The sequence below is a fragment of the Oryctolagus cuniculus genome, chromosome 2 (genome assembly GCF_964237555.1).
Source record: "Oryctolagus cuniculus chromosome 2, mOryCun1.1, whole genome shotgun sequence".
Classification (NCBI taxonomy): Eukaryota; Metazoa; Chordata; class Mammalia; order Lagomorpha; family Leporidae; genus Oryctolagus; species Oryctolagus cuniculus.
Genome location: NC_091433.1, coordinates 132483378 through 132500663, shown reverse-complemented (window position 1 = coordinate 132500663; position 17286 = coordinate 132483378). Strand labels below are relative to the sequence as shown.

At 48.9% G+C, this 17286-nt stretch overlaps 1 protein-coding gene and 1 pseudogene across 21 annotated transcripts in view; both read right to left on the bottom strand.

The window, feature by feature from the left end:
* The window catches only part of C2H2orf42 (chromosome 2 C2orf42 homolog), a 45595-nt gene extending 28422 nt beyond the window's left edge, over nucleotides 1-17173 (bottom strand). For 4 of the 21 annotated variants that reach the window (XM_051842805.2, XM_070068978.1, XM_070068974.1 and 1 more), the window contains exons 1-3: nucleotides 17029-17156; nucleotides 5304-5405; nucleotides 2251-3085 (exon numbers count right to left, since the gene is read on the bottom strand). In XM_051842805.2, the coding sequence (XP_051698765.1) occupies nucleotides 2251-3073 (823 nt within the window). In that variant the 5' untranslated portion in view covers nucleotides 3074-3085; nucleotides 5304-5405; nucleotides 17029-17156. Of the gene's footprint in view, nucleotides 1-2250; nucleotides 3086-5303; nucleotides 5568-6684; nucleotides 6793-15175; nucleotides 15421-17028 lie in introns of those variants that run through there. The other 17 variants (XR_011386534.1, XM_002709816.5, XM_070068973.1 and 14 more) reach the window with 14 other exon arrangements.
* The window catches only part of LOC100338304 (acetyl-CoA acetyltransferase, cytosolic pseudogene), a 14000-nt pseudogene continuing 4301 nt past the window's right edge, over nucleotides 7588-17286 (bottom strand).

Genomic DNA, 17286 nt, shown 5'->3' with positions numbered 1-17286 from the left:
TGGCCGCCGCACCGGCGCGCCATGCTGATCCAAAGCCAGGAGCCAGGTGCTTCCTCCTGGCCTCCCAGGTGGGTGCAGGGCCCAAGCACTTGGGCCATCCTCCACTGCACTCCCGGGCCACAGCAGAGAGCTGGACTGGAAGAGGAACAACCGGGACAGAATCCGGCGCCCCGATCGGGACTAGAACCTGGTGTGCCAGTGCCGCAAGGCGGAGGATTAGCCTATTGAGCCATGGCGCCGGCCTCTAAAGGAACTTTTAAAATATATACATTGGTGGCTAGCGTTGCGGCTCAATAGGCTAATCCTCCGCCTGTGGCGCTGGCACACCGGGTTCTAGTCCCGGTCGGGGCGCCAGATTCTGTCCCGGTTGCCCCTCTTCCAGGCCAGCCCTCTGTTATGGCCCGGGAGTGCAGTGGAGGATGGCCCAAGTACTTGGGCCCTGCACCCAATGGGAGACCAGGAGAAGCACCTGGCTCCTGGCTTTGGATCAGCGCAATGCACTAGCCACAGCGCGCTGGCCACGGCGGCCACTGGAGGGTGAACCAATGGCAAAGGAAGACCTTTCTCTCTGTCTCTCCCTCTCTCACTGTCCACTCTGCCTGTCAAAAAAAAAAAAAAAAAGTTCCTTTAAAGAACTATCTAAGGGCTGGTGTTGTGGCACAGTGGGTTAAGCTACTGCCTTCGACACTGGCATCCCTTATGAGTACTGGTTCAAGTCCTGGCTGCTTCACTTCCATTCCAGCTCCCTGCTAACATGCCTGGGAAGGCAACAGAAGATGGCCCAAGTGTTTGGGCCCCTGCTACCCATGTGGGAGACCAGGATGGAGTTCCAGTTTCCTGGTTTTATCCTGGACCAGCCCCGGCCATTGCAGTCATGTAGGGAGTGACTCAGCAAATGGAAGATCTCCTTCTCTCTGTCTTCCCTTCTCTCTGTAACTCTGCCTTTCAAATAAATAAATCTTTTTTAAAAAGCCAAGCCATACTGGAGGCAAATTAAAAAAAAAAAAAAAAGAACTGGCTGGCGCCGCGGCTCACTAGGCTAATCCTCCGCCTTGCGGCGCCGGCACACCGGGTTCTAGTCCCGGTCGGGGCGCCGGATTCTGTCCCGGTTGCCCCTCTTCCAGGCCAGCCCTCTGCTGTGGCCAGGGAGTGCAGTGGAGGATGGCCCAGGTGCTTGGGCCCTGCACCCCATGGGAGACCAGGAAAAGCACCTGGCTCCTGGCTCCTGCCATCGGATCAGCGCGGTGCACCGGCCGCAGCACGCCAGCCGCGGTGGCCATTGGAGGGTGAACCAACGGCAAAGGAAGACCTTTCTCTCTGTCTCTCTCTCTCACTGTCCACTCTGCCTGTCAAAAAATAAAAAAAAAAACTACCCAAAATTTGTATTTTTGTTCATAGATCATCATTAATGATCAGTATGAAGTGAAAATAAAGTGTTAACAAGATAAAGGTTTGTCAATGACAACAAAAAAAACTTGATGAAGACACTTTTAAAAATCTTTTGAGGGCCGGCGCCGTGGCTCACTAGGCTAATCCTCTGCCTTGCGGCGCCGGCACACCGGGTTCTAGTCCCAGATGGGGCGCCAGATTCTGTTCCGGTTGCCCCTCTTCCAGGCCAGCTCTCTGCTGTGGCCCGGGAGTGCAGTGGAGGATGCCCCAAGTACTTGGGCCCTGCACCCCATGGGACACCAGGATGGGTACCTGGCTTCTGCCATCGGATCAGCGCGGTGCGCCGGCCGCGGCGGCCATTGGAGGGTGAACCAACAGCAAAGGAAGACCTTTCTCTCTGTCTCTCTCTCTCACTGTCCACTCTGCCTGTCCAAAAAAAAAAAAAAAAAAATCTTTTGAGCAAGGTATTAGTCTTCCTTATGTTCAAAGCAAAGAAGCCAGGATAAAAGGGATTTTTTTCTGGTTCTTTGTATTAAACAAAGAACCAAAAAATGTTCCACAGAGCATCTGTGGAGGAGAAAAAAAAAAAAAAAAAATCAAAGTGAGGCCCACTTGGCTTAGGTTCATTGTCTCAACAAAAAAATATCAAGTCTCTTGATCCTTAATTTCAACCAGTTATCCAAGGAACCAAACAACCTTTCTGTAAGTGTGCTGACTGGGGTAATGCAAAGGACCGCTTTCCATCTGAATCATCTAGCAGCTGCTTCTGAAGGTGGCCAGGGCACTCTCCAAAGCATCAGTGGCAACCTTGCATTTGCCACTTGAGAAAAACAGAGTTATTGTGTCAATCACACCACCTACCGCTGGAGTCAAAATTTAGGAAGTCTGAGAATTCTTGAGCCAATGTCTCATCACTGGCAAAGGCACAGATGCAGGCAAAGAAATGAATGCATCTCTGAGCTGCCTCATCCTTGGGGGTGGTCGACTTGCTCGCTTTCAGAGTCTGGCAGGAGCAGAAGAAGCGCCGCTCAGGCAAGCTTTTGGTACCAATTTTCTGCACAAAAGACGTATGCAAATACCCCAAACTATGCTTCTGGCTTGCCTTGCACTTCACCACCAAGATGTTTTTAGTGATCCTTTGTACCAGGGGGCCCGTGGGTGCTGTGGCCAACTGCCAGATGGTCTGTTTGGTTTCCGGGGAGGCCTGCATCGCATTCAGAACCGAGCTCTTCAGGGTCAGAGGGGTGGCCTCTGCCTGGCAGTTCACAGCCAGCTTAATGTGCTGGCACTGGTTTTCCACAACACCCTGGGCGGCAGCCTTGAGGCATGAGGGGACATAACACCGGCCAGAGCTCAGCTGAGTGATGATGGTCCCATCCACCGTCTGGATCGTCGTCTCCGAAACACCGAGCTCCACAAAGCACCGGCAATCAGGGCCTCGGTCTCTCTGCCGCACAGAGTAGACTTGCAGATCGGAGCCTGTGATGATTTTGACAGCTTCAACACTAGGTTGCTTCCGGGCCCCATAGCGGAAAATGGTTCCACACGTCTTGTTCTTACAGCTCAGCCCCCGAGTTCCATTGTATGTGCCACATCGGGGACACTTTCTAATTCCCCTCAATGTGGCCTTCCCCAAGTCAGACAAGAAAGCTGGGACTTTAGTCCTCAGTGAGTTTGGCTCCATGTTTCACAGACCCTAGAAAAGGCAGTAAATACATCCGCATGAGTATACATTCACACACATACACACACACACACACACAGAAAATTAAAATCACCTACATTATTTAGTACAGAAAGTAAAATCTAAAGAAAGCTTCTACTGGGATGGGTGGTTGAGCTAGGAGCTAAAATGCTGCTTGCAACACCTGCATCCCATATTGGAGCCTCTGAGTTCAAGTCCAAGCTCCACATCTGAGGCCAGCTTCCTAGAATCTCTCTCCAATGGATGAGATCTCTCTTTTTCCATCTCTGTCTGTCTGCCTTTCATAAAAATCATAAATGAATAAACAAAAATTAAAAAGAAATGTATGGAGATATGGAAGGCAAAGTTTCTATCACTATTATTTGAGGTTTTAAATTAATTTTTTTTTTTGACAGGCAGAGTGGACAGTGAGAGAGAGAGACAGAGAGAAAGGTCTTCCTTTGCCGTTGGTTCACCCTCCAATGGCCGCCGCGGCCGGCGCGCTGCGGCCGGTGCACCGCGCTGATCCGATGGCAGGAGCCAGGAGCCAGGTGCTTTTCCTGGTCTCCCATGGGGTGCAGGGCCCAAGCACCTGGGCCATCCTCCACTGCACTCCCTGGCCACAGCAGAGAGCTGGCCTGGAAGAGGGGCAACCGGGACAGAATCCGACGCCCCATCTGGGACTAGAACCCGGTGTGCCGGCACCACTAGGCGGAGGATTAGCCTAGTGAGCCACGGCGCCGGCTAAATTAATGTTTTATGGTACAATTTGAAAATGGTAGATAACATCTTTATTATTATTTATTTGAAGGGCAGACAGAGTGAGAGAAACAAAGACAGTTATTCTATCTTCTGGTTCACTCTCCAAATGCTCACAATAACCATATAGAGCCAGGCTGAACCCAGGAGCCCAGAACTCAATCTCCCACGTGGGCGGCCAAAGTCCAAATCTTTGAGCCGTCACCGCTGCCTCTCAGTGTATGCATTAGCAGGGAGCTGGAATCAGAAGTGGAGCTGGGACTGAACCCGGGCACCCTTACACGGGATGTGGATGTTCTAAGCTGCTCACTGCACTAAATACTCACACGTCTCTATGCATTTTTTAAATGTTTGTTTTCATCTATTTGAAAGGCAGAGTGACAGAGCAAAAGAGAGAATAATGAAGAAAGCTATCTTCCGTCTGCTGGTTTACTCCCCAAATGCCCCAACAGCTAGGGCCATCTTCATCTGCTGCCTCTCAGGAAACATTAACAGGAAGCTGAATCAGAACCAGAGATGCCACTCTTGAGCCAGCACTCGAACTTAGGATGCAGGCATCCCCAAGTGCGGCTTAACCTCCATGCAGCTTAACCCACAATGCCCACTCCTCTGTACAGGTTTTTTTTAAAGATATATTTTATTTACTTGAGAGGCAGAGATACAAAAGAGTAGAGGGGGTGGGGGTAGGGGAGAGGTATTCCATCCACTGGTTCATTCCCCAAATGGTCAAAAAGGCTGGAGTTGGTCCAGACTGAAGCCAGGAGCAAGGAGCTTCATCTGGGTCTCCCATGTGGGTGCAGGCACCCAAGGACTTGAGCCATCTTCCAATGCTTTCCCAGGAGCATCAGCAGGGGAACTGGATTGGAAGTGGAGCAGCTTGGAATCGAATGGGATGCCAGCTTTGCAGGCAGTGGCTTAACCCCTTGTACCAAAACACTAGCCCCTCTATACAATATTTAAAAAAAAAAAAAAGATTTATGTATTTTATTTGAAAGGCAGAGTTCCAGAGAGGCAGAGACAGAGAGTATTCCATCCACTGATTGACTCCTGAGATGGCTGCAATGGCTTCACTGATCCAAAGCCAGAAGCCAGGAGCTTCCTCTGGGTCTCCCACGTGGGTGCAGGGGCCCAAGGACTTGGGACATCCTCTACTGCCTTCCCAGGCCATTGCAGAGACCTGGATCGGAAGTGGAGCAGCTGGGATACAAACTGGCACCCAAATGGGATGCCGGCACTGCAGGTGGCGGCTTTACTGGCTATGCCACAGCACCAGCCCCCCTCTCTATACAGTTTTTAAAGTCCCACTGTAACCACCAAAACATTTTTCCAGGTTTGACCCTATATAACAACTGAAGTTAAGTTCACCTAATTTTTACATGCAGAGATGTTTAACTTTAGCAAAGACTAGAGAACAGGAAAGATTATTTTTTTTCCCTTTCATCATTCCCCGTAAAACCCAGTCCAGTCCTACCTGTGCCAGCTGCCAGGGCATCTGGAAAACCTGCATTCATAGGACCTACAGGTGTTTCATTAGTTTGTGATGATCAGACGGGACAGGCAAAGGCACAATCACCTGCAGAGTAAATGACACTGCATAACCCAAAGTCTTCTGAAGTTTGAACTCTATGGTGTAACAATGCAGACATTCTGCCACCTCCTTCCTGACCAGCCAATGGCAAAGCTCCTGCCCAGTATTCCACAGATTCCCACTGCCCTACATGGAAATCTTGGCCGTCTACAAGGAAACAAGAAAAACCATTAAAGTCATACAAAGATAGGATGATTCATGCCTCTTAGAAATCAGATATAAGAATCTAAATCTTTCACAATTATTTGAGGAATACTTGACAAATTCTTATGGTAATGGTTAAGTGTTTTATAGTTAAAACCACAAAAAGGTAAAGCAATGTTAATGTCATCACTGGGTTGTCAAGAACACCTAGAGTCATTGGCATTATTGTTGGTCAAATATTTACCCTTCCTAATTGTAACATATCATACCTTTAGAATGCTTTATGCTTTTCCAAGTGCTTTCACATGATTTCATTTGAATGTCAGAGCATTAGTATTTCATTCAAGCCAAACAATGGCTGTACAGTTGAAAATAAAGGAGGTAAGTCTGAGGTTGCCCAGCAGTCAGAAAATGCAGTTTCTACCAACCCACAGACTCTAAGAAGGGGGTGAATCTCTACTTGTGACTTACACCCAATATTTTATGAAAGATTCCAAACATACAGAAAACGAATCCTCACTAGATTTTACGATATTTGCTTTGTTACATATCTATCCATCCCACCTTCCATCAATCCCTCTTAATACAATGCATTTCAAAGTAAGTTGCAGGCATCAATTCAGCATGCACATTACTAATTAAAGTCATGTTTTCAATGATTTTTAAAGATTTATTTTATTTATTTGAAAGACAGAGTTACAGAGAGAGGTAGAGACAGAGAAAGAGAGGTCTTCCATCCGCTGGTTCACTCCCCAGGTGGCTGCAGCGACCGGAGCTGCACTGATCTGAAGCCAGGAGCCTGGAGCTTCTTCCAGGTCTCCCACACGGGTGCAGGGGCCCAAGGACTTAGGCCATCTTCTACTGCTTTCCCAGGCCATAGCAGAGAGCTGGATCAGAAGAGGAGCAGCCGGGACTAGATCCGGCGCCTATATGGGATGCCGGTGCTTCAGGCCAGGGCTTTAACACCGCTGCGCCACAGCACCAGCCCCAATATTTTCAATGATTTTTTTTTACGAAAGGCAATCTGCTTGTGATCTTTTTTGTTTTTAACGTTTATATATTTGAAAGGCAGAGGTACAAAAACAGAGTTCTTCCATCTATGGGTTCACAACCCAGTTACCTGTAATAGCTGGAGCTGGGCCAGGTCAAAGGAGCCCGGAACTCAATCTGGATCTCCCAGATGGTGGCAGGAATCTGTTGCTTCCCACAATTGTACATTAGCAGGAAGCTGGAATTAGAAGCAGAGCTGGGACTCGAACCCAGCCATTTCAATATGGGATACGGGCATACTAAGTTGCACCTTAACTACTGCCCCAAAGGCCCACCCTGCTTGTGTCTTTTAAATAGGCTGCTAGCATTGCTTACCCCCACCCCGACCCTTATCCCAAAGGATGGCCTTCATAAAATATTTTCCCTCCATATCTTCTGTAGTCTACTGATTGACAAATTGGAAAGCACAAATAAGAAGTTCAAAATATCCGTCTTTCACTGGTGCTACGACCTAATCCCCAACAGCAGTATTTGGTGAGTATCCACTTAACAAAGCTTTGTGAAGTAAGAACTATAGCAGTTGTCCACCTCGGCACTACTGACATTCAGGGCTGGACTACTCTTTGTGGTGAGGGTTATCCTACATGCTTTAGGATGTTTAGCAACATCCTTACTTTCTACCCACTAGATGCCAGCCAGTACTCTTACCCCCACATGTAAAAAAGACAAAAGTGGGGCTGACCCTGTGGGGCAGCAGGTTAAACCACCATCTGTAGTGCCCCCATCCCATATGGGCGCTAGTTCGAGTTCTGGCTGCTCCATTTCCAATCCAGCTCTCTGCTAATGGCCTGGGAAAGCAGTGGAAGATGGCCCAAGTGCTTGGGCCCCTGCACCCATGTGGGAGACCAGATGAACCTCCTGGCTTTGTCCTGGCCCAGTCTTAGCCGCTGCAGACATTTGGGGATTGAACCAGTGGATAGAAGATCTCTGTCTCCCCGCCGCCCGCCCCCCCCTCCCCGCCTCTGTACTCTGACTTTCAAATAAATAAATCTCTAACAACAACAAAAAGACAAAAGTGTCTCCAGATAATGCCAAATGTCTTCTGGAGGCAAAACCACCCCAGTTAAAACCCACTATGCTAGAGGCATAGCCTGTTCATATAGCATTTTCTTCTCAGCTCAGTGACCTTGTTTTGTAAGGATTCTCACTCAGCCAGACGTTCTTAGAATGGTGTTCCAAAGTCAGAACAGGGAGGATTTAGTGTGCTCTTTATCACTAGTTATCTCCATGATCAAAACCCTAACCCTCTGAGCTGCAGGACCTTTTTCCACTCACAAAAAGCCACATGCAGTGTTTCTTACATCGTATATATGTGTGTGTGTGTGTATATGTGTGTATAAATATGTATATACACACATACATATACATATATATAAACTTAGCAAAAAACTAACTTCTAAAATTATGTTGCTGATTATTTAAAATATTAAAGTGGAAAAAATATTTCTGCTCATTAAGGAAGGAATTGGTTTATCAGTTGATCATGGTGATCTATGGCAGGACAGGCATTTGGCTCAACAGTTAAGAAGCTGGTCAGTATGCCTGCATCCCATACTGGAGTATTCGGATTCACTCCAGGCTCTGGCTCCTGACTCCAGCTCTCTGTTAAGTCAGACCCTAAGTGATGGCTTAAGTGATTGGGTTCCTGCCACTCACATGGAAAACCTGACTTCAGCCTCACTGGATAAGGCATGCACTTGGGACGTAGACCGGCTGGTAACAGCTCTTTATCTTTCAGCTCTCAAAAAAAAATTTTTTTTTTTAAAAATTTATTTTATTCATTTGAAAGACAGAGTTACAGAGAGAGGTAGAGACAGAGAGAGAGGTCTTCCATCTGCTAGTTCACTCCCCAGATGGCCGCAATGGCTGGAGCTGCACCAATCCAAAGCCAGGAGCCAGGAGCTTCTTCCTGGTCTCCCACACAGGTGCAGGGATCCAAAGACTTGGGCCATCTTCTGTTATTCCAGGCCATAGCAGAGAGCTGGATCGGAAGAGGCGCAGCTGGGAATAGAACCAGTGCCAGTACGGGATGCTGGCGCTTTAGGGCTTTAACCCGCTGCGCTATAGCACTGCCCCACCCCCCCCATAAATAATTTTTAAAAGGACTTTATTTTTATGTATTTGACAGGCAGAGTGACAGAGAGATCTTCCTGAATGGCTGCAATAGCCAATGCTGGGCCAGGCCAAAGCCCAGGAGCACTCTGGTTTCTCATGTGGGTAGTAGGGGCCCAAGGCCATCCTCTACTGCTTTTTTAAAATTGATTTGATTTCTCCTTTATTTATAACAATATTAGATGGAATTGTCTTATACCTCAGATTACATATTAAAAAACAACGAGTTGTTAACTTGAGTTCTTATGAAGTAGAAAACGGTATCTATCCTCACTTTGGTCTTATTAGTTTACAAAGAAATGAGGCTCAAGTATAGTGGAGGCCTGATTAATTCTTTTTTTTTTTTATTATTATTATTATTTTTTTTTTTGACAGGCAGAGTGGATAGTGAGAGAGAGAGAGAGACAGAGAGAAAGGTCTTCCTTTTGCCGTTGGTTCACGGCGCACCGTGCTGATCCGATGGCAGGAGCCAGGTACTTATCCTGGTCTCCCATGGGGTGCAGGGCCCAAGTACTTGGGCCATCCTCCACTGCACTCCCTGGCCACAGCAGAGAGCTGGCCTGGAAGAGGGGCAATCGGGACAGAATCCGGCGCCCCGACTGGGACTAGAACCCAGTGTGCCGGCGCCACAAGGCAGAGGATTAGCCTAGTGAGCCATGGCGCTGGCCTTTTTTTTTTTTTTTTTTTTTTTTTTGACAGGCAGAGTGGACAGTGAGAGAGAGAGACAGAGAAAAAGGTCTTCCTTTTGCCGTTGGTTCACCCTCCAATGGCTGCCGCGGCCGGCGCGCTGTGGCCGGTGCACTGTGCTGATCCGATGGCAGGAGCCCTGGTTTCCCATGGGGTGCAGGGCCCAAGCACTTGGGCCATCCTCCACTGCACTCCCTGGCCACAGCAGAGAGCTGGCCTGGAAGAGGGGCAACCAGGACAGAATCTGGCGCCACGACCGGGACTAGAACCCGGTGTGCCGGCGCCTCAAGGCAGAGGATTAGCCTAGTGAGCCGCAGCGCCGGCTTGATTAATTCTTAAGACCTCACCCTCTCTGAACACACATTGCTATTCCCACTCCATTCCTGACACACTGGGCCACAATGCCATGAGGTCCACTGGTTCTCTCCAATGTCTGTAACTGGATAACCAGAATGTGACAACCAGGTGCTCCAGGAGGATGACATGGTCTCTGGAGGCCATGACCCTCCTTGAAAGCTGACCTTCTCTGGGTTGAAGCCAAGTCCTTTAGCTATTGCAGCAGACATAGTTGCAAGGGCTTCATGGATCTCAAACATGTCAACATCCTCCAGTGACCAGCCTGCTTTTGTAACAGCTGTTTTATTGCTGGAATTGGTCCTGTTCCCACAATGGAAAGCTCCACAACTGTGTGTGACCAGGAAACTATCCGTACTAGACGTCTAAGCCCACAGTCGCCAGCTTCTGACTTCACAAGAACCCCGGCGGCAGCACCATCATTATTCCTGCAGCATTGGCTGGCGTGACTGATCCGTTCCGTTTATAAGAAAGGCCCTAGTTTGGACAGGGCCTCTGTGTTGCTCCTGTGGTGAGGAAACTCATCCGTTTTAACTTCAATAAGTCCTTTTCTCGAAGACACAACAATTGGTAAAATCTGTCCAAATGGCCGGCTTTCTGTGCTCTCTCTGTCCCGTTCTGGGACTGCAACCTTGTCCTGATTTCTTGCCATTGTTTGGCTACATTTTCAGCTGTAATCCCATGTGATAGTTGTTAAAAGCATTGGTGAGGCTGGCACATGGTATGCGTCTTACCAACCTGGACTCCTGTGCCCAAAGGAAGCAAGTGAGGAGCCTTGCTCACACTATCCACACCTCTGGTAACCGCAATGCTGGAGTCTCCTACCCCTACTGGCTGGGCTGCAAGGCATCAGTTTTTAGGTCTGACCCACAGACCATTTGGCAGTTCCAGGCTAGGACAGAGTAGGGAATTCTTGCACCCACAATAGGCTGTGGGTTCTGCCCACATCCTGCTGCCCAAACATGTCCAACTATGACCTCAGGAGCCACAGTGGCCCTCTTCAAGACTGCTTTGATGAGAACTGAGCCCAGGTCCTAAACAGGAACAGCAGACACAGCACTATTTAGGAGCCTATCATGGTCTATACCACCAAGATGATGATCATGGGGTCCCAGCCTGCACTCACCCTACCACAACTACCTCTCCTGCCGCTGTAGCCCTTCCCTGGGGGCTTGGAAGCTGCCCATCCACTGCTTTCCCAGGAGCATTAGCTGGAGCTAGATCAGAAACTGAACAGCTGGGACTCGAACCAGCACTCCAATGGGATGCTGGGGTCTCAAGCAACAGCTTAATCCACTGTGCCACAAATCAGTCGCATAAATACATATTTAAAAAGAAAACTCTTCAGGAGCCGATGTTGTGGCGCAGCAGGTTAACGCCCTGGCCTGAAGCGCCGGCATCCCATACGGGCGCAGGTTCGTATCCCAGCTGCTCCACTTCCAATCCAGTTCTCTGCTGTGGCCTGGGAAAGCAGTAGAAGACGGCCCAAGTCCTTGGGCCCCTGCACCCACGTGGGAGACCCGGAAGAAGCTCCTGGCTCCTGGTCAGCCCAGCTCTGGCCGTTGCAGCCAATTGGGGAGTGAACCATCGGATGGAAGACCTCTTTCTCTCTCTTTCTCTCTCTCTCTCTCTCTCCCTCTCTGCCTCTCCTCTCTCTGTGTAACTCTGACTTTCGAATAGATAAATAAATCTTAAAAAAAAAGAAAGAAAACTCTTCAAAAAAGAAACACTATAGCTTTAGCATCAGCATGAGAATCCTACTCTTTCATCTTTGCTCACGACCACTTTTTGTATTATGTCCTGTAGGGGGTAATTTGTTGGTAACTTTCAAAATTATAACTGCATTTTTTGATAAAAACTTTCAATTTTGATTAATTTTAGATTTATAGAAAAGTTACAAAGATAGTACAGAGAACGCCTGTATACTTTTCCCCAAATGTTAACATCTCATGGGATATTTGTCATAAATAAGGTTTTCCTAGTGGTATGCCATAAACTCTATTGCAGGCTTTATTTGGAGTTACCAGTTTTTTCCACTAATAACCTTTCTTTAAAAGAGTAAACTTTTGGGGCAGACATTTGGCCTAGCTGTTCAAATGCCCATGACCCACACTGGAATGCCCAGGCTTCAGTTCCAGCTCTGGCTTCCGCCTCCTGCTTCTCACTAACATGAATCCTGGGAGGAAGTGCAGACAGCTCAAGTGGTTCAGTTCCTGCCACCCACACGGGAGACCTGGATTAGGTTCCTAGTTCCTAAATCCTGGCTCCACCTTTGGCCCAGCCCTAGCCATCCCTAGTGTCTAGTGTCTGGTCAATGGACTAATGGATGAGAGCTCTCTCTCTCTCTCTCTCTCTCTCTCCTTCTTGGATTAATTATTTTTAAAAAGAATAAGCTTTGGGGCTGGCACTGTGGTGTAGTGGGCTAAGCTGCTGCCTGCAGCACCAGCATCCCATATGGGTGCTGGTTTGTGCCCCAGCTACTCCTCTTCTGATTCAGATCTCTGCTAATGGCCTGGGAAAGCAGCGGAAGATAGCCCAAGTCCTTGGGCCCCAGCACCCATGTGGGAGACCCAGAAGAAGCTCCTGGCTCCAGCCATTGCAGCCATTTGGGGAATGAACCAGCAGATGGAAGACTTTTCTCTCTGTCTCTCCCTCTCTGTCTGTAACTCCGCCTCTTTCAAATGAAGAAGAAGGAAAGGAAGGAGAAGGAGAAGAAAAGAGTAAGCTTTTTATTTTAGAATAATTCTAGATTTTCATAGAAGCTGCAGATAGAACAGAGTCCCCAGCCTCTCTTTACTTAGTTTCCCCTGATGTTAACATCCTATTTTATCACAGGACATTTGTCAAAAATAGGAACCCAACACTAGCATATTATCATTAACAAAATTTCTGATTTTGCCCTTTTTTCTGTTCCAAGATCCAATTTAAGATACCAGATAACATTATTTATTTAGAGACTTAAAAGTATTAGAATCAAGGACTTCCAGCCAGAGCAGCGTGGAGGGAGGCTTCCAAAAGAGCAAAACCCAAAGGGACTGGTGGTAGTCGGCTTTTTAAGCATAAATTTGAAGGAAAAAAAAACCAAAACTTGACAATCAGATTGGCATTCAGTTACCAGGCGGGGACAAAAACCATCAAAAGGCCTCATTTACAATCCTCCTTCCTTCTGGCCAGCTACGGGTGGGACAGGTAACTGTTTTCACAATAAGCTGTGAGCTCAGGAGAGTTCCTTGCTATTCTCAGCCACAGAACAAGTAATCATCCTGTCTCTTTGATCTCATTCCCTTGGTGAGTTTCTGGTTTTTCCGTTTTTCATAATCTTGGCAATAATGAACAATATTGAAGAGTCATTTATATGATAAAATGTCCTAAATTTGGACTTCAGTGATATTTCCTCTGTATATTCCTTTTGACCCAGCAATTTCACTAATATGAATTTATCTTATATGTAGATTCCCACATGTGTGAAACACAAAGTTAATCATGGAAGCATTTTCCTAACAGCAAAACACTAGAAATTACATAAGATCCCTCAAGAAGGAATTAGTTAAATGACTTATGGTATATCTATATGACATAATACTTTTTTTTTTTTTTTCTGACAGGCAGAGTTAGACAGTGATAGAGAGAGACAGAGAGAAAGGTCTTCCTTCCGTTGGTTCACCCCCAAAATGGCCGCTACGGACAGTGTGACAGTGCGCTGCACCGATCGCAGCTGCACTGATCCGAAGCCAGGAGCCAGGTGCTTCCTCCTGGTCTCCCATGTGGGTGCAGGGGCCCAAGCACTTGGGCCATCCTCTACTGCCTTTCCAGGCTACAGCAGAGAGCTGGACTGGAAGAGAAGCAACTGGGACAGAACCCGGTGCCCCAACCAGGACTAGAACCCGAGGTGCTGGCGCCGCAGGCGGAGGATTAGCTTAGTAAGCCACGGCGCCGGCCGTGACATAATACTTTCTAAAAATAAAATGCTTTCACAGCTGGGGCTGGTTTTGCAGAGGAGCAGGTTAAACTGCCACCTGAGGCACCAGCATCCCATATGAGTGCTGGTTCGAGTCCTGGCTGCTATACTTCCCATCTAGCTCCCTGCTCACGTGCCTGGGAAACCAGCGGAAGACAGCCTGAGTGCCTGGATCCCTGCCACCCACGCTGGAGGTCTGGATGGAGTTCCAGGATCCTGGCTTTGGCCTGGCCCAGCACTGGCTATTGTGGTCATTTGGGGAGTGAACCAGTGGATGGAAGAACACTCTCTCTCTCTCTCTGCCTTTCAAAAAATAAATACATCTTTAAAAGAGGGTGGGAGGGGGATGGCATGTGGCACAGCAGATCAAGCCACTGCTGCAATGCTAGCATTCCATTTGGGTGCCAATTCAAGTCCCAGCTGCTCCACTTCCGATCCAGCTTCTTGTTAATTCACCTGGGAAAGCAGTGAAGATGGCCCAAGGGCTTGGGTCCCTGCATCCATGTGAGAAACTCAGATGAACGTCCTGGCTCCTGGCTTTGTTCTGGCCCAGCCCTGGACACTGCAGCCATCTGGGGTCCTGACTGCTCTGCTTGCCATCCATCTGCTTGCTCATGTGACAGGGAAACAGCCGATGATGGATCAAGTACTCAGGCGTGTGCCACTCATGTGGGAGATGGGATGGAGCTCCTGGTTTCTGGCTTCAGCCTGGCCCAGCCGTGGCTACAGCAGCTTTTGGAGAGTGAACTAGTGGATGGAAGATCTCACTCTTTTCCTCTCTCTGTCACTTTGCCTTTCAAGTAAATAAATAAATCTTTTTAAAAGAGTGTGAATTTTTTGTGATTTGAATAATATTCAACAAAGATTTTTTTAAAAGTCAAGGATGGCCCAAGTTTTTTATTATTTTATTATTTTTAAATTTATTTGAAAGGCAGAGTTACAGAGGGAGACAGAGAGAGAGATTCTGCCCATTCGTTAGTTCACTCCCCAGACGGCTGCAATGGCTGGGTTGTGCCATGCCGAAGGCAGGAGCCCAGGAGCCTGGAGCTTCTTATGGGGTCTCCCACATGGGTGCAGGTGCCGAGCACTTGGGCCACGTTCTGCTGCTTTCCGAGGAACATTAGCAGGGAGCTGAATTGGAAGTAGAGCAGCCAGGACTTAAACCGGGAGCACTGCTGTGTGGCAGGCGGAGGCCTAACCCAATATGCCACAATGCCCGTCCCTAAAGACGTTATTTTTAAAAAGAGCAAAAAAAACCTCTGAAATCCAAATGCCAAAGGGCTTATTTCCCGAAATAAAAGTCTCCAGAAATCAACAGAAAAAAAAAAACACCACAAATCTTTCAGAAAAATGGATAAATGACCTGAAGAGAGAGTTATTTAACCTTACAATAAGCAAGAAGCAAATTAAAACAAGATACCACTTTGGCAAGTAACAAACTGAAACTTACAAGTGCAGGAAGAGGCACTCCATATTGTCGCTGGTACCCTCTCTGAAGGAATGTAAATAAATGTAAATAAAGCACATCCTTTGTCCTGCCCATCTCAGTTCTCAGAGTTCCTGAGTTACAGCTTCCCACGTGCTCCTGGTACCTACAGGGACACTGACTTTAAAAGATGTCCAGCCAGCGCTGTGGCCCAGCAGGCTGATGCTCTGGCCTGAAGCGCCGGCATCCCATATGGGTGCCGGTTTGAGACCTGGCTGCTCTTCTTCCGATCTAGCTCTCTGCTGAGGCCTGGGAAAGCAGTAGAATATGGCCTAAGTCATTGGGCCCCTGCACCCGCGAGGGAGACCCGGAGGAAGCTCCTGGCTCCTGGCTTCTGGTCAGTGCAGCTCCGGCCATCGGATGGAAGACCTCTCTCTCTCTCTCTGCCTTTCCTCTCTCTGTGTAACTCTTTCAAATAAATAAAATAAATCTTTAAAAAAAATGGTCTACACAATTAATTAAAAACAAAACAAAACAAAAAGCTGTTCATAGGGGCCAGAGCTATGGCATGGCAGGTAAAGCCGCCACCTACAGCAAAGGCATCTCATATGGGGGACGGTTCCAGTCCCAGCTGCTCAGCTTCTGATCCAGCTCTCTGTGATGGCTTGGGAAAAGCAGTGGAACATGGCCCAAGTGCTTGGGCCCCTGCACCCACGCAGGAGATCTGGAAGAAGCTCCTGACTCCTTGCTCTGCATCTGTCCAGCTCCTGTCAGATGGTGAACCAGTGGATGGAAGACCTCTCTCAAAAGAGTTATCCATAAATGCACAAGAAGAGAAACTGCCTAACAACTCATCAGGAGAGAACTGACTACACAAGTTATACCGTCACCACACAACAGATTATAAAGTTGTAAAAAACAGGTCTATCTGTGGATTGCTAGGGAACGAGTGTCAAGAAATACTGTGCAACTGGAGCAGACGTAGTACTCTGTGTAAACATGCTATTCTCGGTGTTAAAGAGAAAGAGAGCGCGAGCGGGCGGGACGCACACACGGAATGCGGCGGGCGAGAGGCTTGGGCACCGCTGCGTCGTTCTATTTGAACTTGATGGACCAGCATCCCTTGTTAGGGGGCGACAGTGAAGGCAGACAGAAACAATGCCACTCGGAAAGAACTCTCCTACTGGAAACCTGAGCGAGAGGGCGCAGAGCGCCTGGTGGTGGCCGAGCTGACCCAGGACGGCTCCCTGCGGCGGTGGCTTTTCATCCAGCCCGTTTGACGGGGGACCGTTATCGTTCCGGGGAGGCTGACTAATGCTGGCGAGGCGCACCCGGGCGAGGAGAGCCGACCACCACGAATACACCACGGCACTCCGTGCTAAGTAAGCCCTTCCTACGCAGTTCCTCGTGAATCACTCACGCCACCCTGGGAAGAAGACACTGTTTTACCCACTTAGGGAGGGGGTGAAACCTGCTCAGATTCGACAAAAGTGTCAGAGCCAGCAGGTGTCTAACTTCGAGTTTGGAATCTGCTGGATTCCCTGTCGACACACAAGAAGCAGGGGCACACTAACTCTGCGCCGCCTCGGAGGAGCGGAGAAAGGCCGCCGAACCCCCGAGGCAGGCGTCGAGCGCGTCAGGCCACCGCGACGCGCACCGCCCGCAAGGCTTCCGGGACCCACTCGCCGGGAGACACAGCGGGACCTGCTTCCCGGCATCCTCCCCGAGCGGCCGTTCACTTCCGGTCTTCCGTAGGCCCAAGAAGAAGCATCACCCTGCCTGCACCCTGCTCCTTAGAAACGCTCTCCTCCGGGATTCCCAGATCTACACCCCTGTCCCGCCGCCGCCCCAGTTCTCTCTCATCGCGGCCCCCTTACCTGCCCTGCGCCCCCCCGCGGGCCCCGGGGCCCCTCGCTGATGACCGCCCTCACCTCTTCTCTCTTCGCCTGCCGCGGCCTTTTACAAACACGGCCAAAGTGTTCTCTGTAACGACAGTCGTTATTGGTCAGAGCCTCCCACGCGCGGCAAGTGCCCGCCCACCTTGGCTCGCGTTGTCTGATGGGAGTTGTAGTTTCTTCTTGCAGACGGCGGAGAATTGCAAGAGGGTGGAGGGTAGAACCTACGCTCACCTGGAA